The 25,158-nt window shown below is 38.2% G+C and overlaps 3 protein-coding genes across 3 annotated transcripts; all 3 read right to left on the reverse strand.

The window, feature by feature from the left end:
- Positions 1-10,332: 10,332 nt before the first annotated feature.
- Positions 10,333-14,938, reverse strand: LOC103473620 (protein AMBP). Its single transcript, XM_008423989.2, has 10 exons — positions 14,680-14,938; positions 14,157-14,299; positions 13,071-13,147; positions 12,855-12,971; positions 12,265-12,366; positions 12,025-12,098; positions 11,202-11,286; positions 10,948-11,115; positions 10,695-10,868; positions 10,333-10,508 (listed from the first exon to the last, which is right to left on the reverse strand). Exons 1-10 carry the CDS (start codon positions 14,797-14,799, stop codon positions 10,486-10,488), a joined length of 1,083 nt encoding a protein of 360 aa, XP_008422211.1. The 5' UTR covers positions 14,800-14,938; the 3' UTR covers positions 10,333-10,485.
- Positions 14,939-15,347: 409 nt separating this feature from the next.
- On the reverse strand, positions 15,348-21,283 carry LOC103473621 (protein AMBP-like). Its single transcript, XM_008423990.2, has 7 exons — positions 19,823-21,283; positions 19,478-19,623; positions 19,324-19,400; positions 18,149-18,268; positions 17,603-17,704; positions 17,242-17,291; positions 15,348-17,153 (listed from the first exon to the last, which is right to left on the reverse strand). The coding sequence occupies exons 1-7, from the start codon at positions 19,940-19,942 to the stop codon at positions 17,091-17,093; spliced, it is 678 nt and encodes a 225-aa protein (XP_008422212.1). The 5' UTR covers positions 19,943-21,283; the 3' UTR covers positions 15,348-17,090.
- A 706-nt stretch (positions 21,284-21,989) lies between these two features.
- ptgdsa (prostaglandin D2 synthase a) lies at positions 21,990-25,034 on the reverse strand. Its single transcript, XM_008423992.2, has 7 exons — positions 24,818-25,034; positions 23,638-23,777; positions 23,371-23,447; positions 22,571-22,681; positions 22,387-22,488; positions 22,223-22,255; positions 21,990-22,134 (listed from the first exon to the last, which is right to left on the reverse strand). Exons 1-6 carry the CDS (start codon positions 24,908-24,910, stop codon positions 22,227-22,229), a joined length of 552 nt encoding a protein of 183 aa, XP_008422214.1. The 5' UTR covers positions 24,911-25,034; the 3' UTR covers positions 21,990-22,134; positions 22,223-22,226.
- Positions 25,035-25,158: the final 124 nt, after the last annotated feature.

Raw genomic sequence — 25,158 nt, forward strand, 5'->3', positions numbered from 1 at the left:
CCTCCCCTCCTGGCTCTTTTGTCTATCTTCCAGGGGCCTGCTTTAGCTGCTATTCACCAGCCAGACGGACCGCCATTGACTGGACCACCCCCGCCCCTCTTATTCACCCCCTCCCCACCCCTTCCCTCTGAAACATCCCTCCCCTCTGCAGAAAAACACTCTCACACACATATGCACACAGCAACCTGGCCATTCTCCACCCTACGCCCCGTATCAGGCAGCTGCTATGCTAATGGGGAGGAAAGGACGAGGAGGAGAGATGGAGCAGCCAGCCTATAGTCAAAGGACAGAGGGAGGGAAGAGCAGGGAGAGAGTGACCCCCGCTCCTCCATCTCCATAGCCATGCCAGGGCAGCAGCAGACCTCCTGTTACACAAAAGGGAGTCCTCACCCCACCCTGCTCCTCCCCTCTGTTCTTCTCACCCTCCTCCCTTCTCTGTTCTCCTCTTTCTCATTCAAATCCATTTTATACCCCAGTGGTAAAGGGAGCTGTAAGTGCAGTATGTAAAGTAACCTTACTCCTGCCCTGCGGGCGTAACCATTCAGAGCTCAGAGATCTGCCTCTGTGTTTGTGTGTGTGTGTCCGTTTGCCTGCTTTGTTTATGACTGGAGCCCATACCTCCACACCCACACACAACAGAACAGACACCTGTCTCTGCTGCATCTCCCTTCAAAGAGACCCAGACGCATTAGAGGCATGCTTGCCGCCTTGCGCACTCAGCAATCACTGTGCAATTTATAATCAAGTACAAGCACTTTCCCTTTCATTCACCACAGTTAACTAAAACAAGCACAACAGCTCTGTGATGAACTTCGTCCTCAGTGAAACTGTTTTATGGAGGTGTTAATTGGGCTCGGTGCTCATTTCGGGTAGGCTGGGGTTTTCAGCTGCAGTCGGACATTTTTTCAGGTACGACTGGAAAATGTATTTTCTCCACTCAGAGGAAAAAGTCTAAAAAATGCGAGAAGCAACATGTGACAAATCTGGAACAATCTGAAATAAAAATTGAATAATAAAAGGACTAATATTTATATTTTCTTGTCGAAATGATCAAACTTGACCGATGCGGCTCTAAATGAGGATATTTATATCGCTCGTCCCTCGTGATTACATCAATAAGACAAGCAAACAGACACATGTGATGTATTTCCATCTCATGTGAAACAACAAAAATATAGTAAATCATTGTCTAAGATGACTCACGATTAAAAATTCCCTAAAGATAATTTAAGAGTGAGAAATGTTGCATACAAAGACAAATTTTATGTGGAGAAAAAAAAATTGATTAATCTTTATATCTATTTTGATTCTAATTTAATTTTTTTCATATGATCACATTTATATTATTAGCTTAAATGTATTTAATTTGCAGTCTAACCATAATTTTTCTGTCCTATTACAATCGTTTACAATTGGCTGCTGTAGCTTTTTCACAAACTCCTGTGAATGAAATGCATATTTAACTATTATAAAATATGAAAAATTAAGAATTGACAGTAATAATTGATAAACATGTAAACACTTATTAAATCAGAATGTTTAAGAATATTTACTGATTCTATATTATTATTCAGAGCTACATCAGCTGCATATTAAATATATTATGTTATAGCTTGAAAAACAAGCTATAATATGATCATAGCTTGTTTTGCATCCCTCACATTTACATCAGTAAGAATGACAGCGTTAGAAACAAACACGTGGTTATTTATTTATAAAATGATAAAAAGTTGTTTCCACAATCAAGTATTACTGAAATATTTTTTATTCCTTATTTTTTATGGTATTTCTTGAGAGAAACACCATCAGCGAGAGTTATGCTTATACTCTTTGACAATATTCTTTTCAGTTCCTCCATTATCAACAGAGGAGTTGAAAAGTATTTTGTATTTAAAATGTATTCCTATTTTAGCTTTTTGAATTTATATTTTTGCTTATTCATTTTGCATGTTTTTCTAAGCAATACATTTGATCAATTTGTTGTATTTTTATTATTATTATTATTATTATTTGCCAGAATAATAAATGTAATGCTATGCAGAGAGCCTGTGTGTTGGCATGTTTTGCACCAGCAGCTTTGTCTCTGGCAGCATGTGTGTGCATCTTTTTTGGTGCATTTAGGGGGAGGGAGCATTTAGGGGGGAGGGTGCAAGAGGGTTTGTTGGCAGGAAGGCATTTTCTCCTCTTTCTGTCTGCCCCTCCTGTTCTGTTATTTGCCCCTGTGCAGTGTGACCCTGTGCCCCATCAGGCAGCCACGTCCCATTTGACATCTGCCTGTTTTTGGGGTGGGGAGGTTTGGGGGAAGGCGGTGCCCATATGGAGCTTCAACCCACCCACCCCCTCCAAACCTAGCATTCCCCTGTCCGTCACACGCATACATGCGGCTTCAGCACATCTCCTGATGCCTGCACTCTTAGTTGCAACTATAGTGTTTACTTGAAATTTGGAGAACACTAAATATAAGAATTCATATATTTGTATGAATTCTTAGTTTAATCATGATTTTTGAAAAAGATTTTATTCTTGTTGCTGCCTGTGCACATGCATAAGCTGCGATCTTATGAGTTTCACTCTGTTCATCTATCCTAGAGTTGGAGTAGATGATCAACATGATTTGTTTATTATGGTTCATGGAAACGTGGCTGTTGTTGAAAAAGGCATAATATTTTTTTTTTATCACAATTTCATATTAAACTCTACAATCTTCCTGGTTAGGCAAGTTTTAATGAGCAAAATTGTTGCTATTTGCTCAATTCCAGAATAACAAGAAATCAATTATTTTAGATTTTTTTGTTTCTGCTTTTTTTACACACACAAACATTTCTGTCTTTAAAAACATGAGAAAGTCCTGATGTTGATGATGATGATGATGTCGTTTTGCAAACTTGTGACATGTTGATGAAACATTTGAGTTAAAATAGGATAGAGTTTACATCCACTTCATACACATTATTACCCAGAGTGACATCAAATTACATCCAATTACATATACGTACAAACACAATAGTAATTTTCTGTCATCACTAGCATTCTTTTTGGAAAGAAATGGGTTCCGTTTCCCAAAGATGAATGTGTTTTGGTGCAAAATGTGTGTTGATCCCAGAACCACTTCAATGCTGGATGGTTTATATTACATCATGTCTTGATAAAAATGTATTTAACAGACGGAGACAGTGCAAACTTTGGTGCAACAACTTTTCAATTTGATCATTTCTAACCAAACATGAGGCATGAACATGTTATGTTGTAAAATTTAGTAGATAAAGTATGTGCATACAAACATGAACTTGAAAAAAAGCCAGGGTTTCTAACTCATCCACTTTTTAAAATACTGACAGAATTTTGAAGAGAATTACGATGTTTATCTTTTGTACAACTTACATCATAGAAATGGTTTTTATCTATGCCAAGAATAACCTTTCTTTTGATGTGGTTTTCATAGTTAGAACTTATTTTATTTAATTTGAGGTTTATTCTGTAGACATGACAACTCAAAACTGGTGAAAAAATAACAATCTAAAATGTATCTGAAGTAGCGAAATTGGTGCATTAGAGGAAAACAGAACAGAAGTCACTCTACTGAGCAGCTGGAATCTTGTATCCAGGAGAAATTTGCACACTTTTCCAATTCCTCTTGCTGAACAAACACAATTAGCGTCCTCAGTTCCTGATCTATTAAATTAATCTAATACTGCTGATCATCGCACAGATGAACGGTAACAAGAACTGAAACCAAGAGCTTTCAGGTAGCTCTTAGTCAGCCTAGACAGACAGACAGACAGACAGACAGACAGACAGACAGACAGACAGGCAGGCAGGCAGGCAGGCAGGCAGGCAGGCAGGCAGGCAGGCAGGCAGGCAGGCAGACCACTAAACAGTGAGTGGTTTAACTAGACATGAAAAAAAACCTTTCATTAGCCAGAAAAACTCCCAGAGGTACTGGTGTTTTTTCCAGCTGTGAGTAGCAGATTTGTTCTGCTCTCACCCTCCCACACCTGTTTCTGTAGACTGCCAGACACTCCTACACATTTCTCTTGCTTACAGGAGAGTCTGTCTGTGAAGTAATACTAATTTGAAGTCAGTAACACTTTATTTGACGGGGTGTGCATAAGACTGACATGACACTGTCATAAACATGACATAACATCTGACATGGACATGAAGGAGTCTTTATGAATGTTTATGACAGTTGTCATGAAGTGTCATTTGGTAAATAATGACACTTTTAATGCAAAGTTGCTTTAAAAGTTGCATTGAAAGTCCATTAAAAATGCCAACTTTGCATTAAATTATAATTTACAAAATCATGCAAAGTTGGCATTTTTAATAATGCAACTTTTAGAGCAACTTAGCATTAAAAGTGTCATTATTTACCAAATGACACTTAATGACAACTGTCATAAACATTCATAAAGACTTCTTTATGTTAATGACAGGTGTTATGTCATGTTTCTGACAGGGTCATGTCAGTGTTATGCACACCCCGTCAAATAAAGTGTTACCGGGAAGTCAGATGAAAAAGACAGACGTGTGCTGTTCACTAAATCCTAGTGTCAAAATCATCACATATCATGTTATCATCAAATATCATGTTATCATCACATATCATGTTATCATCACATATCATGTTATCATCACATATCATGTTATACATGGCATTTATGACTCTGAAATAATCACTTTATTGAACAACAAGAGGAATAATATTTTAAAATCCAATTTAAAATGAAGTTACATCAAATCTGCTTTTTCAGCATTAACAGTGAAGCTGTTTATGTTTATGGTGAGAATCTCATGCTAGGAGTGACTGTATGGGTTTAAATGCCCCTCTGGCTGCATCATTCAGCAGCACTTTCTCTGTCGAGGCCTGCTGCCTCTGTCTGACAGGTGGTTTCTGATAATTCCTCTAGTTAAGGGGCTTACCGTGAATTAGGTTGTTAACACACAGTGTGACACAGATGTTGCAGCAATATTTGTTTATTACAGCAGATAAAATAAGGCTTATATGGGGTTGGAGATTATAGTGATTAGACTGAATCTTTTCCCATCCTACTTTTAGGCTCCACGCGATTGTAGCTAAGGCGAAGTTTTAACATGCAGGATGACGGGTTCCAGGCTCAAACACTGTCATATTGGCAGAAAAAAATAAGACCATTTGTAAAACATATGTGTCTGCGTGTTTGTGCGAAGCATATACATTATTAAAATTCATAATTATCAATTTTAAATGTAATAATTTTGTTTTGTTTTATTTTATTTCCCTCCAGAAAGAATAAATTCAGACAGAACTCCAAACTGTCCAAGTTAACACACATTGGTACATACATGCACACATCAAGGTACACGAGCAAACAAGCAATATGCATTTGTATATATGTAAATGTGTGTGTGTGCCAAAGTGCGTGTACATGTGTATCAGTGAGTAATTATGGAGAATAAAGGCCCGCTTGTACAGAGTGAAACTGTGGGGTTTGAAGTGAGATGGGAGATGATTTTCTGTTTGGCTGAGCAGGCTCAATAGTCCCATTCAGCTGGTCCCCTTACTGCCTATTGTCCCCCCACCACCAGTCCGCCACACACACACACACACACACACACACACACACACACACACACACACACACACACACACACACACACACAAGCATGGACATGCTGGATTTGAAGTGGAGGCCTAGGGGCGAAAAAGAGATGGGGAGTTGGAGGATAAAGGAGCTAAACCTAAGAGAGCTGTCATAATGGTGAAGTGAGAAAACAGGGGGGGGGGGGCGTAGTTATGACATCATCCAAACATCATTTTTCAATATATCCATATTACCGTATTGATCTGTAAATGTATAAAATATGCATAAAAATATGTTTTGATGCTTAAAAATCTATAAATACATAGTTATTTAGAGCATATTTTGCTGACATGTAACGTCCCGTTTTCTCACTATAGGACACCTCTTGTATGGCGGTTAACCAGGTCCACATGACAGAAATACGTCTCTCACCACACACACACGCACACACACAGGTCATTCAATAGTCTGTCCTGATAGAGGAGGACCTCACACCCGTCAGGGGTTAATAATTGTCTGCCGCTGGTGTGCAGCCCATTAGGACATTGATCTGGCTGCTTCTTTTCTGCCACCTGGGGAAAGGAATGTCCCGGCTCCTACGATTGTGTGTGTGTGTGTGCATCTCGTCTGGGAGTGTGCTGAGTGGTCAGCTACACTCTGTGTGTGTATGTCATGGAGAGGTCATTCAGAGCAGAGTGGGCCGGAGTGTCACACTGTGTAGAGAGACAGACGGTGGAGGGCAGAATATTCTTCAGGTCAGTCGGTCAGGGGTCACTGAACACAGAGATGAACGCTGCATTACTGGAACCACCTACATATGAGTCATCCCAAATAAGAGCTCAGCATCTTTTCACAGCTGTTTGAACAGAAAAGTCCACAAGAAATTAGTAAAACAGACTCCTGAAAACCCGACTCAACATGGAGTCAGGCATGATTGTGAAATAAATGGAAACAATTTAACATTTTCCAAAATGTTGGCATCCATTAAATCATGGGTCACCAACCCCAGTCCTCAAGGGCTACCATCCTTCAACTTTTAAATTCACCTCTGCTCCAAAATGTCTGAATTTCCTCACCAGCATTCATTCCTCTCTGCAATAGGCTGGAAATGAGCAGTTTATTTGATCCAGGTGTGTTTGAGCAGAGACACATTTAAAAGTTGCAGGACGACAGCCCTCAAGGACTGGAGTTGGTGACCCCTGCTTTAAATTGATACCCCTGGATAAAATCAAGTGAAACTTTTAGAAGTCCTCTAAAAGTTTCACTGTTAGAGGACCTCTAACCTCAGTTATCTCATTATAAATGCTTCCCTACATACAAAGCACATTTTTGCTTTCAGACACTGGATATTTTGTCTTCACTGTTTATTTAATGCATCTTTATTCATTCTTTTATTTCAGCAAAGACTTTTGTCAACAATTCCACAATTTATGAAAAGCAGCAAATGAGCATTAGGTTGAATTTTTCAGATTTCTCCTTTTCTCTTTTTTCTGGCTCTTTGGCGACACAAATGTTTTTCGCATTTCGTTCCCAAAGCACCAGGCAGCTCTGTCAGGTATTCACTGATGTTTTTTTCTCCCTGATGCTTAGTCAGTGTTTTGAAATACTGTTTGTCTGTCACAGGGTACTTGTCCTCCACGTCTGAATTTCTAATTTTACCAAGTATGTTGCCCTAAAAGATTTCAAACAAATGAAAAAACACAACTACACTACAAACAAAATTTGCTAAATTTGTGCTGTTTAAAAGCAGTGAATTAAAAATGTAAATGAGAAAGAGAGTCTTTGAATCCAAAATATATAAATGAGACAGTCTCTAAATAGCTTTGCACAGCAGAATGTAGTTTGGAGTGGAAAACTGTCCCATGTGTCTTACACGTATGGTTCGAGTTTCCACAGTAGGACGTGTGACGACCGAGGCTTTCTTCACAATACTGATAATAACTCTGATAATATCTGCAAGAAAAATGTCAGGCTTCAGTCTATTTGAAATATTTACCTAATAATTTTTGTGTCACTTTGTTCGGTCAAAACCACAGCTAGATTTTAAGATGTTTGAATGTGCACAATTTGTCATACCTATGCAGTTATAAAAAAGATAGAACAGAAAACAGTGTAGTTTGTGAGGATTACAGTAAAACAATATTGCCTTTTATGCTACTTGTGTCACAGAATGGTGTAGCACAGGACCCAAGTACAGTGAGGAGGTGGGTGGGGGGGACTAACAAAAGGAAAGAGCTACAGGAGCCCCAGAAGGCGTGACGCAGGTAAGAGTTGTTTCTGACAATTAACTTACTGGGTGTTGATCACTGAACAAGGAGCAGGTGGTTGATTAGAAACAAGGTGCAGCAGTGACAGGAGAGGCAAAGCACAACCCATGTATTGAGGCCTTAGTCCTCATGCTGGTGGTCGCAGGTTCGATTCCCGGCCTGGCGACATTTGCCACATGTCTTCCCCCTCTCTCATGACCCTCTTTCCTGTCAAACTACTTTCAAATAAAGGCCAGTAGAGCCAACAAAACCTTAAAAAAAAAAAAGAATACACAGGGAACGAGGAAGCAACAATCTGAAATGTGAACAAACTGGAGGCACAACTTAAAATAAGAAGTGATCGAACTAAAATAAGACTCGGACCAAAAATGTGACAGAAGCACACAGAAGCAACAGGGAAACAATAAAGCAGAAAAGACAGACTTTCAAAATAAAATCACTAAGTTATACAGAGACTAAAAGCTGAAAAACGAACACATTTGAAAAACAAAAAATAACAAGGAATCTTAAAACACTGGAAAACATAAAACCAAATTCTAAAGATTATGATAATTTGACCACAGTTAAGTGGCCAAATCTAAAATAACCAAAAAAATCCATAGCTCTTGAAACAGTAAGATACATTTTCTTTGTGGTGGACATCTTGAACAAGTAGTTAAAGAAATTTAAGATTCAATCAGGATGGAGGACTGACACGTTCCCCAGCCTCTGACAGGCAGCTGAGGAAACATAAGGACCAGGAAGTAATGCATTTGTAGACAAAATCCTCCTACCTACCAAATCAAATCTTAGAATTTTTTTTTTTTGGAGTTTAGATGTTGTCTTAAGCAGAAGGTTGTGTTCTAAAGTATAACTGGAGCAGTAAATTCACAGTGAGCTGAAGAAATTCAGAGCAATAAAAAGTTATTTCTGCTGTCTGTACGGCAGTAAAAATTACAAATAATTGCTGAACAGATTAAAAGTTGAAGTATTTGCTGTAGAGAGAAGCAGCTGAAGCTGCGGTGGGAATTTTATTGCCAGATTTGTGGCGAGTTCAGACTGTCGGAAAGTTTTCTGCAGAACTAATCGAGGTTATCGCTTCCTCTCTCTTCATGGGAACCTCAGATTCTCTCTTTCACTGCTCTCTTGGAAAAACAAACTCAAAGTGTCAAAATGTCTCAGGAACACTGTTGAATATGCACTCATCTCTCTCAGAGCAAGACAAAAGTAAGTTCCTCTTGCTATCTGTGTGTGTTTGGTTGTTTGGCACCTCTCGTGCAGCGTGCACCAGGTGAACTGGCCTGGTACGGAAGGTCAGCTCTGTGATGTCACTTCCCCTTCCTTTCCGGATATTCCCAGCATTCTACTGCCAGCAGCCGGGAACTCTGGGAACCGAGAACAGGAAGCCTGGCTCCTTCACCGGAGAGAAAGCTGCAGTGGTGACTTTTTCAGCTCTGAATGACTCATCATTTGCTGACTAAAGTCGCTGCATGAGAACAGGAATCAGAGAGAAACTCAGGAGGGTCGTGTTTAGTTTGAAGAATATCGCCACCTCCTGGTTTTGACCTTGAATAGGAAGTTGGCTTAAAAAGCTCCTTGATTTCAATTGAGAGCATCTTATTTGCTCTTTGTTGATTATCTCTTGGCAGGATAGATAAACACAAACACTAAAATTGCACTTATATTTTTTCTTTAAAAAACAACAGAAAATTAATTTTGCACATGTGTATCTTTGCACATTTACCCATTTAAAACAGTGATAATACACTTCTGCATTTTCACAAAACAGAACCAAAGCTCATTGTTTTATAAATTACAGTATGAAGTACACATTTTGACTGCTTTGTATTCTAAAACAGATGTCAAAAGGAGAAGGAGGCAGCTTAAACATGCAAGATGTTCCAATTTTTGCAGATAGTTTAAAAATGTTGATTTTTAAATATATATAAACTGAGAGGATTTGACAAAATGCAGTTAATTTGATGTCCTACCAACATTTTGTTACATTACATTCATACATTCATTAGCTTACAATCCTTGTGTTAGTGCAAGATTAATGAGGAGTTGGTGAGTTTCTCCAGCAGCCATTGGGCTAGAAGCAGGACACCCTGGACAGGTCACCAGTCCATCACAAGTGAACAGAAAGACAACCAACCATTGAAGCACACATTCATACCCAAGAACAATTTAGAGAGACCAGTTAGCCAAACACGAGAGACCACTAGCAGCATCATGTGTCCAGTTTGTTAGCCGATTGGATGTCAAAGGTATGAAGACTTTTGCACAGTTTTCTCTGTATGGTATACTAAAGATGAAATCCAAAATATATGAAGGAACAAACTAAAATAAGAAAACTAAGAATAGTTGCAAATATTGACCAATTTGAACCATGATCTTTCTTTTGAAAGACATCGGATTTGTATTATTGAAACTCCTGTTCGACACTAATATGATGTAAACTGGAACCTTCCGTTACTTTGAATCCTGCACAAACAGAAACGCAATAATAACCGACCCACAAAGTATTGACTTTTTATTGATAGCTTGACATGATGTGACTTCAGAGTTGATTTGCCAGGATGTACTTTCGTTGTGCACCGTGTTTGATTCCAATTCATGATTCGTCTCTGTGAAAAGAGATCTGGAGAGCAGCAGCCAGCTCTTCCTCGGTTTGCTCAGTTTGACATCAGCAGGCCGTCTGCAAACAGAGAAATACATGAAATGTTCTGAATAAGGCTTTTTACTTTATGACATACACTTTCATTGGGTTTCTGTCGTGTTGTTCATGAATGAATGCAAATTCTACCAGACTTTCACAAAGATGAACATGTCCAGCTTTTTCACTGCAAAATGTGTATCCGGGATGATCTCCAAACAGCCTCACCGTCTTTCACCACCCCGCAGTACTCTTCACACTCTGACTTGGTGTAGAACTTGTTAGCATTGGGCTGACAGAAGCCCTGTTTGTAGGCCACGCACAGTCCAGTGGACGGGTCGAAGACCCAGACAGCTGGTTGACCCGTGCAGGGCTGGGCAGCCATGGGAAGACGGCACACAGCTGGAGAATCAAGTAAGTTGAACCTCGATTAAATCCTCCTTATTGGTCAAATACCAAGCAGAACGTTATCTCTTCTCACCCTCTGTGCGGCATCTCTGCAGACATTCTCTCTCTGTCACAAAGTTGTTCTGATTGCCTACACAGCCGCCGTACTGGAAGAGCTCGCAGCTCATTGAGGAAGAGTTGTAGAAGTAGCGATAAAGCAACCCGAAACACGGTCCAGTGTCCGGAGCGGCGTTACATGCCACTGTAAAGACAGACAGAGAAAGTGTGTGACTCCTTTAGATATTATAAAGGTACTAAAGTGATGTTTTAATGTGGCTCATCTCTCACTGGTTCCATTGAACAGTGGCGTTTCGAAACCAGAGCCCTCTGTGTCGTCAAGGGTCAAAGAAGACACAATATTTCTCCTCACCCGCTGCAACACAGAGAGACAAAACTCAGTCAGCATCAACAGAAAGGTTGCAAAGCAAACTGATTGTGTAGGTTTCTATGTCAAAATCATCATATTATCCATTTACCATGCAACTGCATGTTTGTAGATTTCAAAAAGTAGGCCATTGCTAAAAGCACAAGCATTTATTTTTCCCAAAAAACAATATACTGTATTAGGTATTGTGAAGACCTTTTCAGTCATATTTTTCCCTAACCCGGTGGTTAAAATGTTGCATCACATGGACTTTACTAATATTTTAAAGCTACTGAATACAAACAAATCATCAAAAACACATTATTTAGGTTTTCATAACTCGCATAAAAGATTAAATGCTGTCCGGTTTAAAGTCAAAGGGTGATGGGGACAAAAAGACGAAAAACGTCTTATATGATTTTTCAATTGATGTAAAGATCTGGTTTCATCCATATGATCCATAGTGGTGGGCATTTATCCTACAATTTATAGTGATACATTTCTTTAAAAAAAACATTTGATAATATAATTAAATGCAGTTACACATTGTAGGAATTTATATCCTAAGACACCCTGGCAAATTTTTAAAAAATTTTTCAAGAGGAGTATGTGTGCTTGTTGGGCTATTGTTTCTCTGTTATGCAGTCACCTAAAAAAAGAAATGAGTAGTTCTTATTGTCACTTAGGGTTAGGGTTAGGCTAGTGCTAACTCCATATTGCCCAATAGTTGTGGATGATTGGATCTACCTTAGGCTCAGGCTCAGGCTGAGGCTCAGGCTGACTTGTCGGCTCGGTCACCTTCTCCCCAGGAACACAGTCGCCTGCACACAGAGAAAATGGAAACCTTTTTCGTATATGACTGAATAGACAATGTGTACAGATATTAAAACTGTCTCTGTTGGGACAAGTATTACATGATGCATAAAATATATTTTTTGTTATTTAGCATATGTTAGCATATGTTTGCATGCAATTGCGTTTGTCTACCTTTGTCCTTTCTAATGTAAATGGCGCCGTCACCCATTCCTTGCTCTCTGGCCAGAGTTTTAAAGTCCTCCAGGATCGTTGGTCTCACAGTCTTTGTCCGACCTACAGAGAACACATGACAAGCATTTTTAATTTTTTAATTAATTTTTCTTACCAAAATTACCGCCTGCTCCTGCTATAGCCCAGACGGATCGCAGTCAGGCGGAAAGCCAATTGATTTTCCACACGTTATCTTTGAAGTATTGTTAAAAATGTGCCACAGGAAATCCACATCCTACATCTGTTCACTTTTGCTTTGTGCTTCCTTAAAGAGTATTTGGTTGAGAATGTGTCAACAATTTCCATCATGGGACAAGGGTGTAAGAAAATGGATGGATGGATGGATGGATGGATGGATGGATGGATGGATGGATGGATGGATGGATGGATGGATGGATGGATGGATGGATGGATGGATGGATGNTGGATGGATGGATGGATGGATGGATGGATGGATGGATGGATGGATGGATGGATGGATGGATGGATGGATGGATGGATGGATGGATGGATGTTTTCCAAAGGCGACTCTACAGGAGGTGGAAGCTCACTGTAAAGCTTGAGTGAGATGCTCTTGTCTCCTGTTGATTTCTGCTTGCTCATAATCATAATGGCGTACTCGTTGTAGTTGGTATGGACGACATAAGCATCCACATCGGCTCCCCACTCTGCAGAGAGGGAGAAAACGTCCAGCAAGAGTTATTTCCTCAGGTGTTCATCAGAGCACAAACACCAAATTGATAGAGAGTACAAGAGAGACAACATACTTGCAACATGGTAGAAAAATCGTCCTGGTGTGGAGGTCAACTCATAATCCCCAGTTCTCTCTTGACATGTTCCCCGTCTGCACAAAATACTCTTTAACTCATGCGATCAAATCAACTAATCAAATTCCAGAATGGTACTTTTTGTAATGCTTCCTAATGTCCCAACACAGAAACATCTGAGTGAGCCCAATTGCAGAATTTTGCTTAAATATTTAGTTTTATTGTGTGATTTTAGGAGTCATCTGTGATCACACAAATAAAATATAGCATCTGTTTTTTTGAATCATTGTTTTCCCCCTGTTTTTATTGCAACTTTATTCTTGAAAGTTATAGAGGATTGAAATGATGGTTTGTCCCGTGGAAAAAAAAAGGATCCCTTTTTTTTTAAATCAAGGCAGTTTTTTATCTGTATACTACCAAATAATGAGAAATGCAACATGGTAGAAAATCAATGTTGTTTTATTTCAAGAACTCATCGAATGCAGGGTCGGCCATTAATTAATATCTTTGCAATTCGTTAATGGATTTTTATCAATATCTCCTTCCACAAAATTTTGAGGACATTCATGATTTTGATTTGGCCAAAATGAAATGAGTTTGACGCCCCTGACCGAATGCATCATTTAAAATGTAAAGCGGTGGTAAACTCATACGTTCTGCTGTCACTTCAATCCGTGTTTCACCAGAAATTTCCAAGAATATTTCTGGTGAAACCAGGATATATTTCGGTATATTTCGACATCCAAAAAGTTGGATGTCGAAATATTCCACTTGAGCCAAGACTGTCTCATTATTTTGTTTCTACATCGATTATACTTGACTGTGTCAGAGTTTGAACTTTTGAAAGCCTTGGCAAACATCGATTTTGGCCTTGATCATCAAGCAGATAAAATTCAAATGTTTTGCATTCTTTTAATTTGCATGTGTGTTTTTTTGACTTCCTGTGACTTTAAATACAAATTTCCAATTCATAGAAGACATTGAAAAGTGAAGAAATGAAAAACATTTGCTGATTGATAAAATAAGTGATATGTTAGGACTCTTTTGTTCTTTAAGTCTGACATACGACAGTATTTGTAGTCCAACCTGAGCACAGTTCGGGTCATTTTGAGCTTTTCATCCGTACTGCTTTTCTGCAGCACCAGTTTGCCGATGGCTCGTTCTCCGCTGTAGCGCTGCATGTAGGGAGATGTACTCGCCTTTGCAACATCGTGCCATGTTCCCAAAAACTGTCATGAAGAGTTAACAGGATTGTCATAAAAAAAACATTGCACATACAGAAAGTAGAAAATCACACACATCAGATATTCTGAAAATGTTTTAAAATGTAACCAGACTATAAAACATTGTTTCCGCCATTCAGCCTCTTCCCTATGCACATTTTGTACTTAAAAAAAGTTTATATTTTTTATTTTAATGCCTTTATCTACATATGTAAAGTACTCCTTAAGTATTATGAAGAACATGCAAGGCAAGAAACACTAAACAAGAAGAAATAGCTCTACATGTGCTTCCTTGCTTTTATCTTTAGTATTAAACAGTTTTATTTCTTGCAGTTACGGTCGATGATTCAAATAATCTTGCGAAACTTAAAAGGTTCTCCTCTCACCTTGCTCAGATCAAAGTTCTCCTGTGTGCTGTAAAGAGGATCTGGGAGGACAGGGAGTCCCTGGAGGGCCCCTATCCATCCCAACAACAGCAAAGAAACCAAAGCCACGGATTTTTGCATCTTGTCGGAACTTTGTGTCCACGTTTGTCGAACCTTGTCCTGTAGGTGTGCAGCACAGTGACAGCCTCGCTCTACTGCTGAGAACAGGATCGCACATTGAACTGTAAAGGACTCAGAATAGAATCACTCCCACAGTCTGGCTTCCAAAAATGCAAACAAGTAAAGGAGCAAAGTTCTGTCTCTCTGTTTGTCTCTGCTTTAGTTTGATTTATCACAAGGGGCAGTGAACCACTCAAACATTGGACTTCAGAGATGCTGCAGTACTGGGAGATCAATATGTGCTATAAGATGAGCAAAAAAAAAAAAAATAGAAACAAGGAAATTATGTTTATTTAAATGTTTAGGTATTCTATTAATTCCTCCCAAAGTCCAAAAACATGACTGTCAGGTTAATTGGCCTCTCCAAATTGCTCCTAGGTGTGAGTGTGTGTGGGTGGTTGTTTGTCCTGTGTGTCTCTGTGTTGCCCTGAGACAGACTGGCAACCTGTCCAGGTGACCCCGCCTCTCGCCCGGAACGTTAGCTGGAGATGCGCACCAGCAACCCTCCCGACCCCACCGAGGGACAAGGGTGTTAGAAAATGTATGGATGGATGGATGGATGGTATTCTATTAAATAAACAGGATCCAGGATTTTCATAAACTTTGTTTTTTTATATACATTTGACAGTACTATCAGATTTAGAAGCACAAATCTGGACATTTTCTTCTGTAATAGTTCCCACGTTTGGAAAAATGTTTGCAGAATACAACTATGCTTGCTTTCATTGAATCATTTAGCAGAATTGTAAACAGACATAAGTGTGCATATATATTTTTAAACAAATGACAATACATTTTTTTACAGTTTTTTTTTCTGGTTCTAAAGTGATAAGAAGTTTGCTCATGAGTTGGCTTGTTCCGATTTCTACATTGTGGCGAGAAAAGTTCATTTCCTTTTGTCACAGCACACCCTGCTGATCAGAAAGTGAACATACTGGTCATATCGGGTCAGTTGTGTTCCTCTGATCACTGCTTTTGAAATCTTTACTTTGTCAAATCTTCAACGTAACAACACAAACTTATCACAACCCCTAAACCGTTTTGCATTTTATTATTATGCAACACTAAGCTGGTTTATTGGGATTTTATGTGTGTTAAACAACACAAAGTAGTACGTAAGCGTGAAGGGCAATGAAAAGGATTCATAGTTTTCACATTTGTTAAATTCTGAAAAGTGTGGCATGCATTTCCTTATCCCTGATGAAGAAAAACAAATTACGGCGCCATGCTGCCACCATCTGTCTTTGTGGAGGTAGTGCGTTAGGAGTGCACTGAAGGTTAATTTTCTGCCAAACTTAATAATATAAAGACTCTAAAGCTCAAGTTTGGCCTCAAATGACCAGAACGACTTCTTCCTCGATTTTGCTATGTTTCCTACATGACTCGTGTCAATCTGTAAACACTTCTTACCATTTTCTTTTATCAGCGGCGTTTTTCTCGCCACTCTTCCGCCAAAGACAAGTTTGCAGAACACATGATTATCGAAGAATTCTGCAAACTGATCTTAGGATCTCTGCAGCTCCCGTATAGCGTGTGCTTTGTTGCATCTGGTCTGGAATATCGTTTTCCAACCTAACCCAGCTTCACTCTGTTTGCTGTGTTCCTCGACCATCATGATGCCGTTTGTTCCTTAACATGACATCTTCACTGAACGGCTGGATTTATACCGACATTAAATTACACTTTGGTGTCTCCCCGCTAACACTATCCAGCGCCACACTAGCTACACCCGAACATGCTCAAACTCAGTAGCTCAACGTGTGAAGCTGAAGTTGAACTTCTACTCAACCAGCTCCTCAGAACAATGTGGCGTTGAGCTATATTACAAATATAGAAAGGATCCAGAGTTCAGCAGACAGATATCATACAAACAAATAGTTCTTTATTATTTTTTGTCTTTAGTTCTATTTGAATTTTGAGACATTGTGTTAATTTATGCATACTATTCACCACAAAAAATACTAGTAATAATAACAAAATAAAATACAATACATTTTTTTAACATTGGGTAATTGTGTTATGTCCCAGACAAAATCTGCAAATTAATTTAGCTGCTCCAGCACAGTGGTACTGTTGACCACTTAGGTTCTTTCCAATTTAAAATTGGGAGGAAAATCTAAAGTAAACAAAAGTGAACTTTGTATATTAAAAGATGTATAAACAAAAAGTTGGAGAGACTGTGAGCTGCATCAGAAATCAAATCCAAGACGAGGCTTTTTAAAATTTCTAACAATGAGTTATTTGTCACCTGGTCAGACATCATTTTGCTTTTCCTCTGTTGTAATATTCTGTCTGGAGATCTGAGGAGCAAAAGCCTGAAAACAAACACATGGCCTGTTATTTATGATTATTCTCATGTCAAATAGAGTCATGAGCTGGTTCATCATAGTGGGAAACGGCTACCTGGTGGTTAGCAGTTTTCTCCATCAATTGTTTACCTGAAAAACAGTCACCTGGAAAGACAGAAAAAAAAAACCTAAATCTCTTAGTTTAAAACATTAATAATTTTCTATGAGAAAAATAAATACAGAAATAGAATAATGTAAACAGAATACTTCTTTTTGAAAGTGCTTTAACAAATCTGAGACAATACTTCTAATCCAGTGAAAATGTAATATCTTCAAATGGCCAGAATATAAAAACATAGCTTGATAATTAATAAATCATGCTAACATGACTCGAAAATAATAATAATAATTTTAAAAAAAAAACATTCTCATGCCATAAAACCGAGTGTTTGAAAAGAACCAGATATCAGAAGTACCTTTGTGTTGGTTCATGATAGCAGCATCTTCACTCATTTCATGATGTCTGATGAGTGCATTAAATTGATCAAGAACAGGACGACTAACACTCGTAGTTCGACCTGAGAAGGAGACATTTGTCATTATTTTACTCTTACATAGGAGATTATTTGAATGACAAATTCTCATGTTGCATTTTGTTTCTTTTTTAAGCCCAGGATGGCTGCTGGGTAGCTATGTCTCCAACAGATGAATCAGATGAGAGAAAATGTTTGGATTTAGTTCTTTTCTGGCAAAATAAAATTTTTTTTTTTAGAATGATAAGGTATATTGAATCATTTTGAATATAGCACAAACCAAATATGTTCAGAGTCATGACGCTGAGTGGACGACTCAAAAACACTCATTTTACTTCAAGTCAAAAGAAACATGTCGGTGAAATGAAGGGTTTGTTTTAAACCTTAATCTCTGGTTTCAACTACAGTTTTGATTTGGTTATTGAATCACAGGTTTCTTTCTCCTGGTCACTCAGTCAGAGTCAGATTAAAAAACCTCTGTTGACTTACCATAAAGCTTAACTGTGGTGGTTTTATTTCCCGATGGTTGCTCTGTGCTCAGCTGCAGCATCAGAGCGTACTCATCATAGTTTGTGCGAATCACGAACGAATCCACATCGGCTCCAAATCCTGCAGAGAGGAATTTTCTTTTGATATCTGAGGAACCCTTCCACAGATTTTCACAGAAAAATGAAAGTACACACTCTCTTAGGACTTTACATTCTAGAAAGAGCAAAACCTTGAGGTCTTCACCAGATTCCAAAATTGCTTAAAACATAAATGGACAAAGCACAAAACAGATTCTAAAGTGTTCTTATTTATTAAAAAAAGAAGATTAAAAAAAAAAAAAAGCCGTGTGTGAAAACTTGACGCACACTCACTGTTTGCAGTGTATTTAGGAGGGAAAGTAGGAGTAACTACTCTGGAGAACAGATTTTTGGAGTTTTGCTGGTTTGGAGCATGAGCTGTGTGTTAACACAGTGACAGCAAAGACAGCCCATTACACTAACACAGCTGTCAATCTTCCCAGGAGGGGAAACTCCTGCAAGTCTGCCCCAAGATCAGCCCATGCATTGCTCAAAATGTAAAAATCCCAATCTGTACCCTGTTGCATGCTTTACAGAAGTTGTTTTCTAAAATGAACAGAGCAACTCAAATTAGGTTTGCTGCATCTGAATGAACCATAAGACTTCTAGAACAAAGTCCACAGGACAGCTAATACCAAAGAAAAAATTTGGCCATAAACAGCAAAGCACAATGGTGGAGGGGTAAAATCAGCTCTGTTTTGCAGAGACAGGACCAAAGCACCTTACAGCTGTTGAGTTGACTGAGATTTAAAAATGTTCCAGTCAAATGTGGTGAAACTGAGTCACAAACAGCACAAAGACCAGAGACACGGCAGCAAATCTGTAGAGAAGGCTGACAAAAGAAACAACCAAGACGTCTGAAATGTACCAGTCAAAGTTCAGACCAAGTCTGACTGAAATGCTAAATTACAAACTTCAAACAATAAGAAATTGAAGCAAGCCCCTAAAGGAAATCGAGTCCAAATTCTTCCACTGCAACGTAACTTATAAAATCCCACAAAACTAACTACAGAGAGTTACTGCTACTGAATGTGGTAGTATGCTATGGAAAAACAACCTTATATCGCAGATAGGATGTAGAGAAAAGTAGAAACATACTTGCAACATGGTGAAAGAATCGCCCTGGAGTGCTGGTCAAGCTATAAACTGTCAAAGTCTCCACACATGTGCCATTCCTGAAAGAAGAAACATGTTGTAGATCACACAAAAACTTACATATTTTGCAGTTAATTACAACACATGAGAAACTGACTTGAAGGTGGAGGAAGTCATTGTAAAGTTATGCTGAGTAGGAACATGTTTCAGGTCTAGCGCCACAATGACAGGGTTTCTCTTCTTGCGCTGCATGTAGTGAGGACAAGTAGACAGCACAGCCATTTCATACCATCGTCCTATAAACTGAAGAAAAAAACAATACACAGTCAGTCTACATCCAGCCATCTGCAGGTGAACTGATGAGATCAACATAAACATTTTCACAGAGGAGCTTCTAAATGTTTTAGTTGGTGAGAAAGAGAAAAAAAAAACAGTTTTGCATAAACTGGTGGCTAAAATGGCGGGGAGGGGAGAAAGAAGAACTGTTGTCTTAAACACTCACCTGCTCAAAATCAAAGTTCTCCATTGGTCTTACTGGACTATTTTCTATCACTGGGTCCATCTGGTGGGTCCATGTCGATCCAACAACCAGTAGAGGCACCAGAAACACAACTCTTTGCATCCTGAAAGTCTGTTCCTACAGTGAGAACTGGCCTTTTCAAACCTAACCGTCATGATTTGCTTTTTGAATTCCCACCCCTTTGCTTTCAAAGACTTTATCTCCGTCTCAGTTTCTGTACATTCAAGTGTTTGTTGTTCGGACTAATCAGAAATAAATCCCTGGACTTCAGAGTTTGAAACTAACTGTAAACATGCAACCAATCAATATCTGTTAGGTTTTAACAGCTGGTCAGTGGGGAAAAGGCTGGTTTGCTGCTCCAAGAGGGTCTCTAAAGGACACTTAGAGTTTGTGCAAAAGCCTTCCGTGATACAGCAGTGACACATTCAAACAAATTAATAATAATAAATCTGCGTCTGTAACCTAAATGATCTACATACTAAATAATCTGTTTCTGGATGGACATTCCTGAGATTTATCAAGATTTCTTTACTTAGTTTTGAAAGCTTAGTGAATTATATTGCATTATACTTACAAGGGATACATTATTTATTTAACCAAAAAAAAAAAAAAATGGAAAAAAAAGGTTAATGTTTTGATCGATAGTATAGCAATAGTATGTTTTTTTAGGTCTTGCCATTCATTATTGTTACCCAGGTGTTCCTGCATTCCTTCATCTCTTCACGTTTAGTTTCTCGGTTTTTGTGTTCTGCTCCCTTTACATTTGTATTTATTTCTCTAAGATTATTGTGACGCTTTTTCCCTTTTGGTTTATTTCTTAATTAGGATCCTATTACCTGCTAGCATGACAATCGTGTGGAGCCTTTGAGTCCTGTTCGGCTGTTAATTAGTCTCCTTCCCTCAGTTTTCCAGCTTTCATTCTGTCACAGCTGTTCCACGTCGCCTCTGATCAGTTCGTCTGGTTCCTTTGTCATTTTCTTCCCCTACTTCACTTGTTAAGTTCCTGGTTTTTCAGTTTCTTTGTTCGATTCTTCTGCTCCGCATCCTTTACTCTGTCCATGCTCCAGGTCCTGTTAACCTTCATGACCAGCACATTTTCTTTGTTATTACTGCCATACAGTAACTGAATCCTCGACGTGCACGTCTCAAGTGGCTGTCATTTTGATCCTGCCTCAACATCACACTACAAGGCAATATATCCGGGTGTCTGGGATTAGAAATTAAGTATTTATTGTAATTCAATTTATTTATTTAAGACACAAATGCAAATTATCCATCCCAAGTACACATAAAATAAATTTTAAATTTTTTCCCCCTTAAATGTCAACTTTGGATTTGTTCAAAACTACTTCAGTTGATGTAAGGATTTTAACCCTTTAATTTCCAATTTAATTACTTCGGTGTTTATTATTTTCCACATGGGGAATTTGTTGGTACTTAAGATCTTGATTATTTTAAAGATTAGCTACAAAATGGACTTGATTGTTTTATGCAAGGTGCTTCAACCGACACCTTTGTGGATAAAAATGCTCCTTAAACTTCCATTATTTATTTATTTTTTGACATATTACTGCCGTTGCAGTGTAAAAACATGCATTACATAATGTTGACTTTTATTTTGAAGTAGTGGTATTTGACAATTTGACTGTGTTGCATCAGATTCAAATGTTTTCTAGATTCTTTGAAAATCTTGTATTTTGCCGCACCTTACAACAATTACAACAATTTTTTTGTTTTGAATATAACTAACTTTTTATATTTCTTAAACAACAAATCTTTTAAATAATTAAGCTAATATTTAGGGGGGTTATTCACAGGGAGAGTAAAGAAACCTAGATCAAAACAAAACAAAAAAAACAACCTAAAACATATGAAAACACATAAAATTTGTAAAAATAATAAAATTTGAGTAAATAAAAAGAAATCATAGAGAAATTGTAAAACAAAATCAACCCTTTGACCTTTGTAGGTAAGCTGCAGTAAACGATGTTTTCAGTCGTAAGATGTACAGTTTCTGCAGATTTCAGATTTTCAGGCAGGAGCATGAAACATAGATACTGCTGGATTCAAATCCTAAAAGTGTTTGAAGGTTTTTAACAAATTTCAAGTAACTTCAAACATTTATAAAACAGGGGTGTGGAGAATACAAGGAGATGTAATTTTTTTTTATTTAAATTGGACAACAAAAATGAAAGAAACTGAGAAAATAGACTTATATGAGTTGATCGCATCTCTATTGTTGATATTAGGCAAAACATCTGAATAAATTCTTTCAGCTTCCTCTGAAATAAAACCTAGAAGAGAAACAAAATTTAATTTAAATTTACAATATATATATATATATAGTTTTTACCTGTTTTAGGTAACAAACAAACATCTTACCTATTTATCCAGATCCTGACGCTGGACAGTTCTCTGTTGATGAGACAATACAAAGAAAACAATGATGAACTTAACAGGACATTTCCACCCATTACTTAAGAAATCTTACTTATATCATAGTATTTAAACCGCAGATATTAAGACGATTTTTCATCAGTAATTACCTGCTGGAGGAGGGGTCAGAATAGATGCTCTGGGGAAACCACGGGACAAAGCAAAGGCCTTAAACTTCTGCAGGACTTGTACTTTGGTTCTCGGTGAGCGACCTGTTCAAGCAGATCTGGGTGAGCTACATGTACTCAGCACAGGAGCTGGAAAAAAAAAAGTTCAAATTAAAGTGTCTCTCACCGTAAAGCGCCACCTGTGTGTATTCTCTGTTAAAATTCTCGTATTTGAGAACCACGGCATATTCAGAGTAGTTTGTGTCCACAACAGTGACGTCCTTCACCATGTTATGGCCTGAACAGAAAAAACAACAATGAATGTCTTGAAAATGTCTTGGAAAAATAAACCAAAAAATTCCTTGTTTATTGTTTTGTATGTGGTGGTATGACTTATTAAATCTGAAAATATCATATGAATGTTTACACTATGATATATATGGTAGGAAAAGTTAATAAAAAAAAACCAAACAAATTAAATATAGGAAGAATTTAGACAAATTAAGCTACTTATTGGTAAACATTCAGTATTTCAAAAAAGAAAATCTTAATTTAAGTTGTGTTTCTATTTGAATTTTGAAATGATACAATACACTACTTCATTTTTTTTGTTTTACTTTGTAGATTTTCATTGTGTGTTTGCTCATGTTCCTTAATCTGAGTCTGAGTCTAAAATGTTTCTCAGTCATATTGTAACATTTCTTTGAATGACCTCCTGTGATGTTCAATGCATCTGAACAGCTCCTCAAAAACACACACTGGTCACTGCACTTTATGAATTAGTTTGCTTAATCTTTGTACACATTTTAGTCTTTCCACACACGACTGTGGATTGTTTATTCAATAAGCTCATAGATTTACATTACATATGGCATTAAAGATTTGTATTTTTTGACAAACCTTAGACACATTGGCCAGAAAATCTGATTTGGACAAATAAATCCCTCAATTTAATTTGTCTGGGGTTTAAGATTAGACACCACTTACGGGTGCTGAAGTAGATGAAGTGTCCAGGCACGCTTGTCTTGTTATACTGGTAAAATTTAGGAATGCAGGCCACAGATCTGAAGCACAAAAATAAAAAATAAAAAAAACATAAGATGTTTGTGCTGAATCTCAAGCAAGTAAAATTACATGTGTTGAACTGAAGTCTTTATCCACTTAACCAGTTATATATTTTTTCTATCAGTTCTTATAATAATCTGTAATTGCTAATTTTATCTGCCCTTTATTATTTGACATATTTGGACTCACAGAGCTTCCCACATTGTGAGGTTGACGTTGCCGCCGGGCATCATTGTGATGACGCCCATGGAGATCTTCACTTTGTCTCTTAAAGGGATAAAGCCTGGAGAGTCATAGGCGAGCCCCACTCTGTACCATTTACCTGCAAACTTAATGCATATGAAAGCATAGAAATTTGAGGTGAGTGCAAAACCAAACAATCACAATAAAGCTTATTTCAGGGTAGAGGTCTGGGAGAAAGAAAATGCAAACTATATTAGTCTATTTGATCTGGAAAACTGGTTTGAATTAGTAGTTTTCCATTGGAACACATATTTTGCATATGTAGGCTAACAAATTCACAAATGTTTGCTTCAAAGTCTGCATGAAAACAAGATCTAGAGGTGTTAGAACTAAAACGTGCAGGAAGCTGGCTATTGATGAGAGACTTTGGACACCCCTGATGTAGGATTTAAAATTTACACTTTTAACCATTATGTTTCATAATGTCTTGCTATGCAGAAAGGTACTGATGGAAGTAGATTTCCATATTTACAGGTGAAGATTTAACGTCACACAACCTCAGTGTCTCAGCTTGACCCGCAGTCTGACCACAGCGGATTACGTGGAGCTAAAGATTATAAAAGACTCAGTAGTTTGTAATTTCTCAAGTCACAAAGTAGCTCTCTGTCCTCAGGGGAGTGGAGAGTGTTTGGTGGGTAGACACTCAGAGCACTGTGAAGTATTTAAGGGAGGATGGCGGCATGGACTGACTAAAAATAATGCGGATGAGCGATCATGAAGAGACGCGTTCCTCAGAGTAACAAGGTGCCTCTGAGCACAGCTCGTCAGACACACCATCTTTTCATAGCTGTATTTTATAAACAGATGGACAAACTCCCCACACGCATTAACATAGACATGATTTTTTTGTATCTTAATCTTGTGGGAAACTTGTCATTAAATACTTGACAGATCTGAAATAATCTAATGAAGGCAAACGAATATTGGCACTTTAAAAAAAAAAAGTCCCTTTCTGCCACGTGGAATATCCTCCAGCATCTCTCCACACCTGTTGCGTCACACATGAATCCTTATTTATAAAAGCAGTTTGTTTGTGTCACCCATCAGCAGCTGTTCTTAAATCTGACAACACTCACATAGTAGATTACACAGCCTCCCTAAAGCACAAGCAAGATGTGAGTTTTACCTTTTCCAAGTTGAAATCCTTTAGTGGCTTCACTGAGTGCGCCATCGTCACACACATCATCACCATGGCAACAGAGAGCATGGCAGTCTTCATGGCTGCGGTGGGGCACAAAGCTGCAAGACGAATATGCTGAAAACAAAAACAAATTTTAAAAAAAGTTTGAAACAATTTACCAGGCCCTAAGCCTACAGCAGAAGTCAACAGACAGACAGAGGCTGGCAAAGGCTGGGTTGATATTTGCTCTGACTCCTGATCCGCCCACCTGGTCGTCAGCCAATGGAGGCAAAGGATCAGAGAACAGAAACAAGACTGTTGAAAAACGTGTGGCTTCCGAACGGCCC

This window comes from Poecilia reticulata, linkage group LG12, assembly GCF_000633615.1.
Source record: "Poecilia reticulata strain Guanapo linkage group LG12, Guppy_female_1.0+MT, whole genome shotgun sequence".
In the NCBI taxonomy this organism is placed as follows: domain Eukaryota; kingdom Metazoa; phylum Chordata; class Actinopteri; order Cyprinodontiformes; family Poeciliidae; genus Poecilia; species Poecilia reticulata.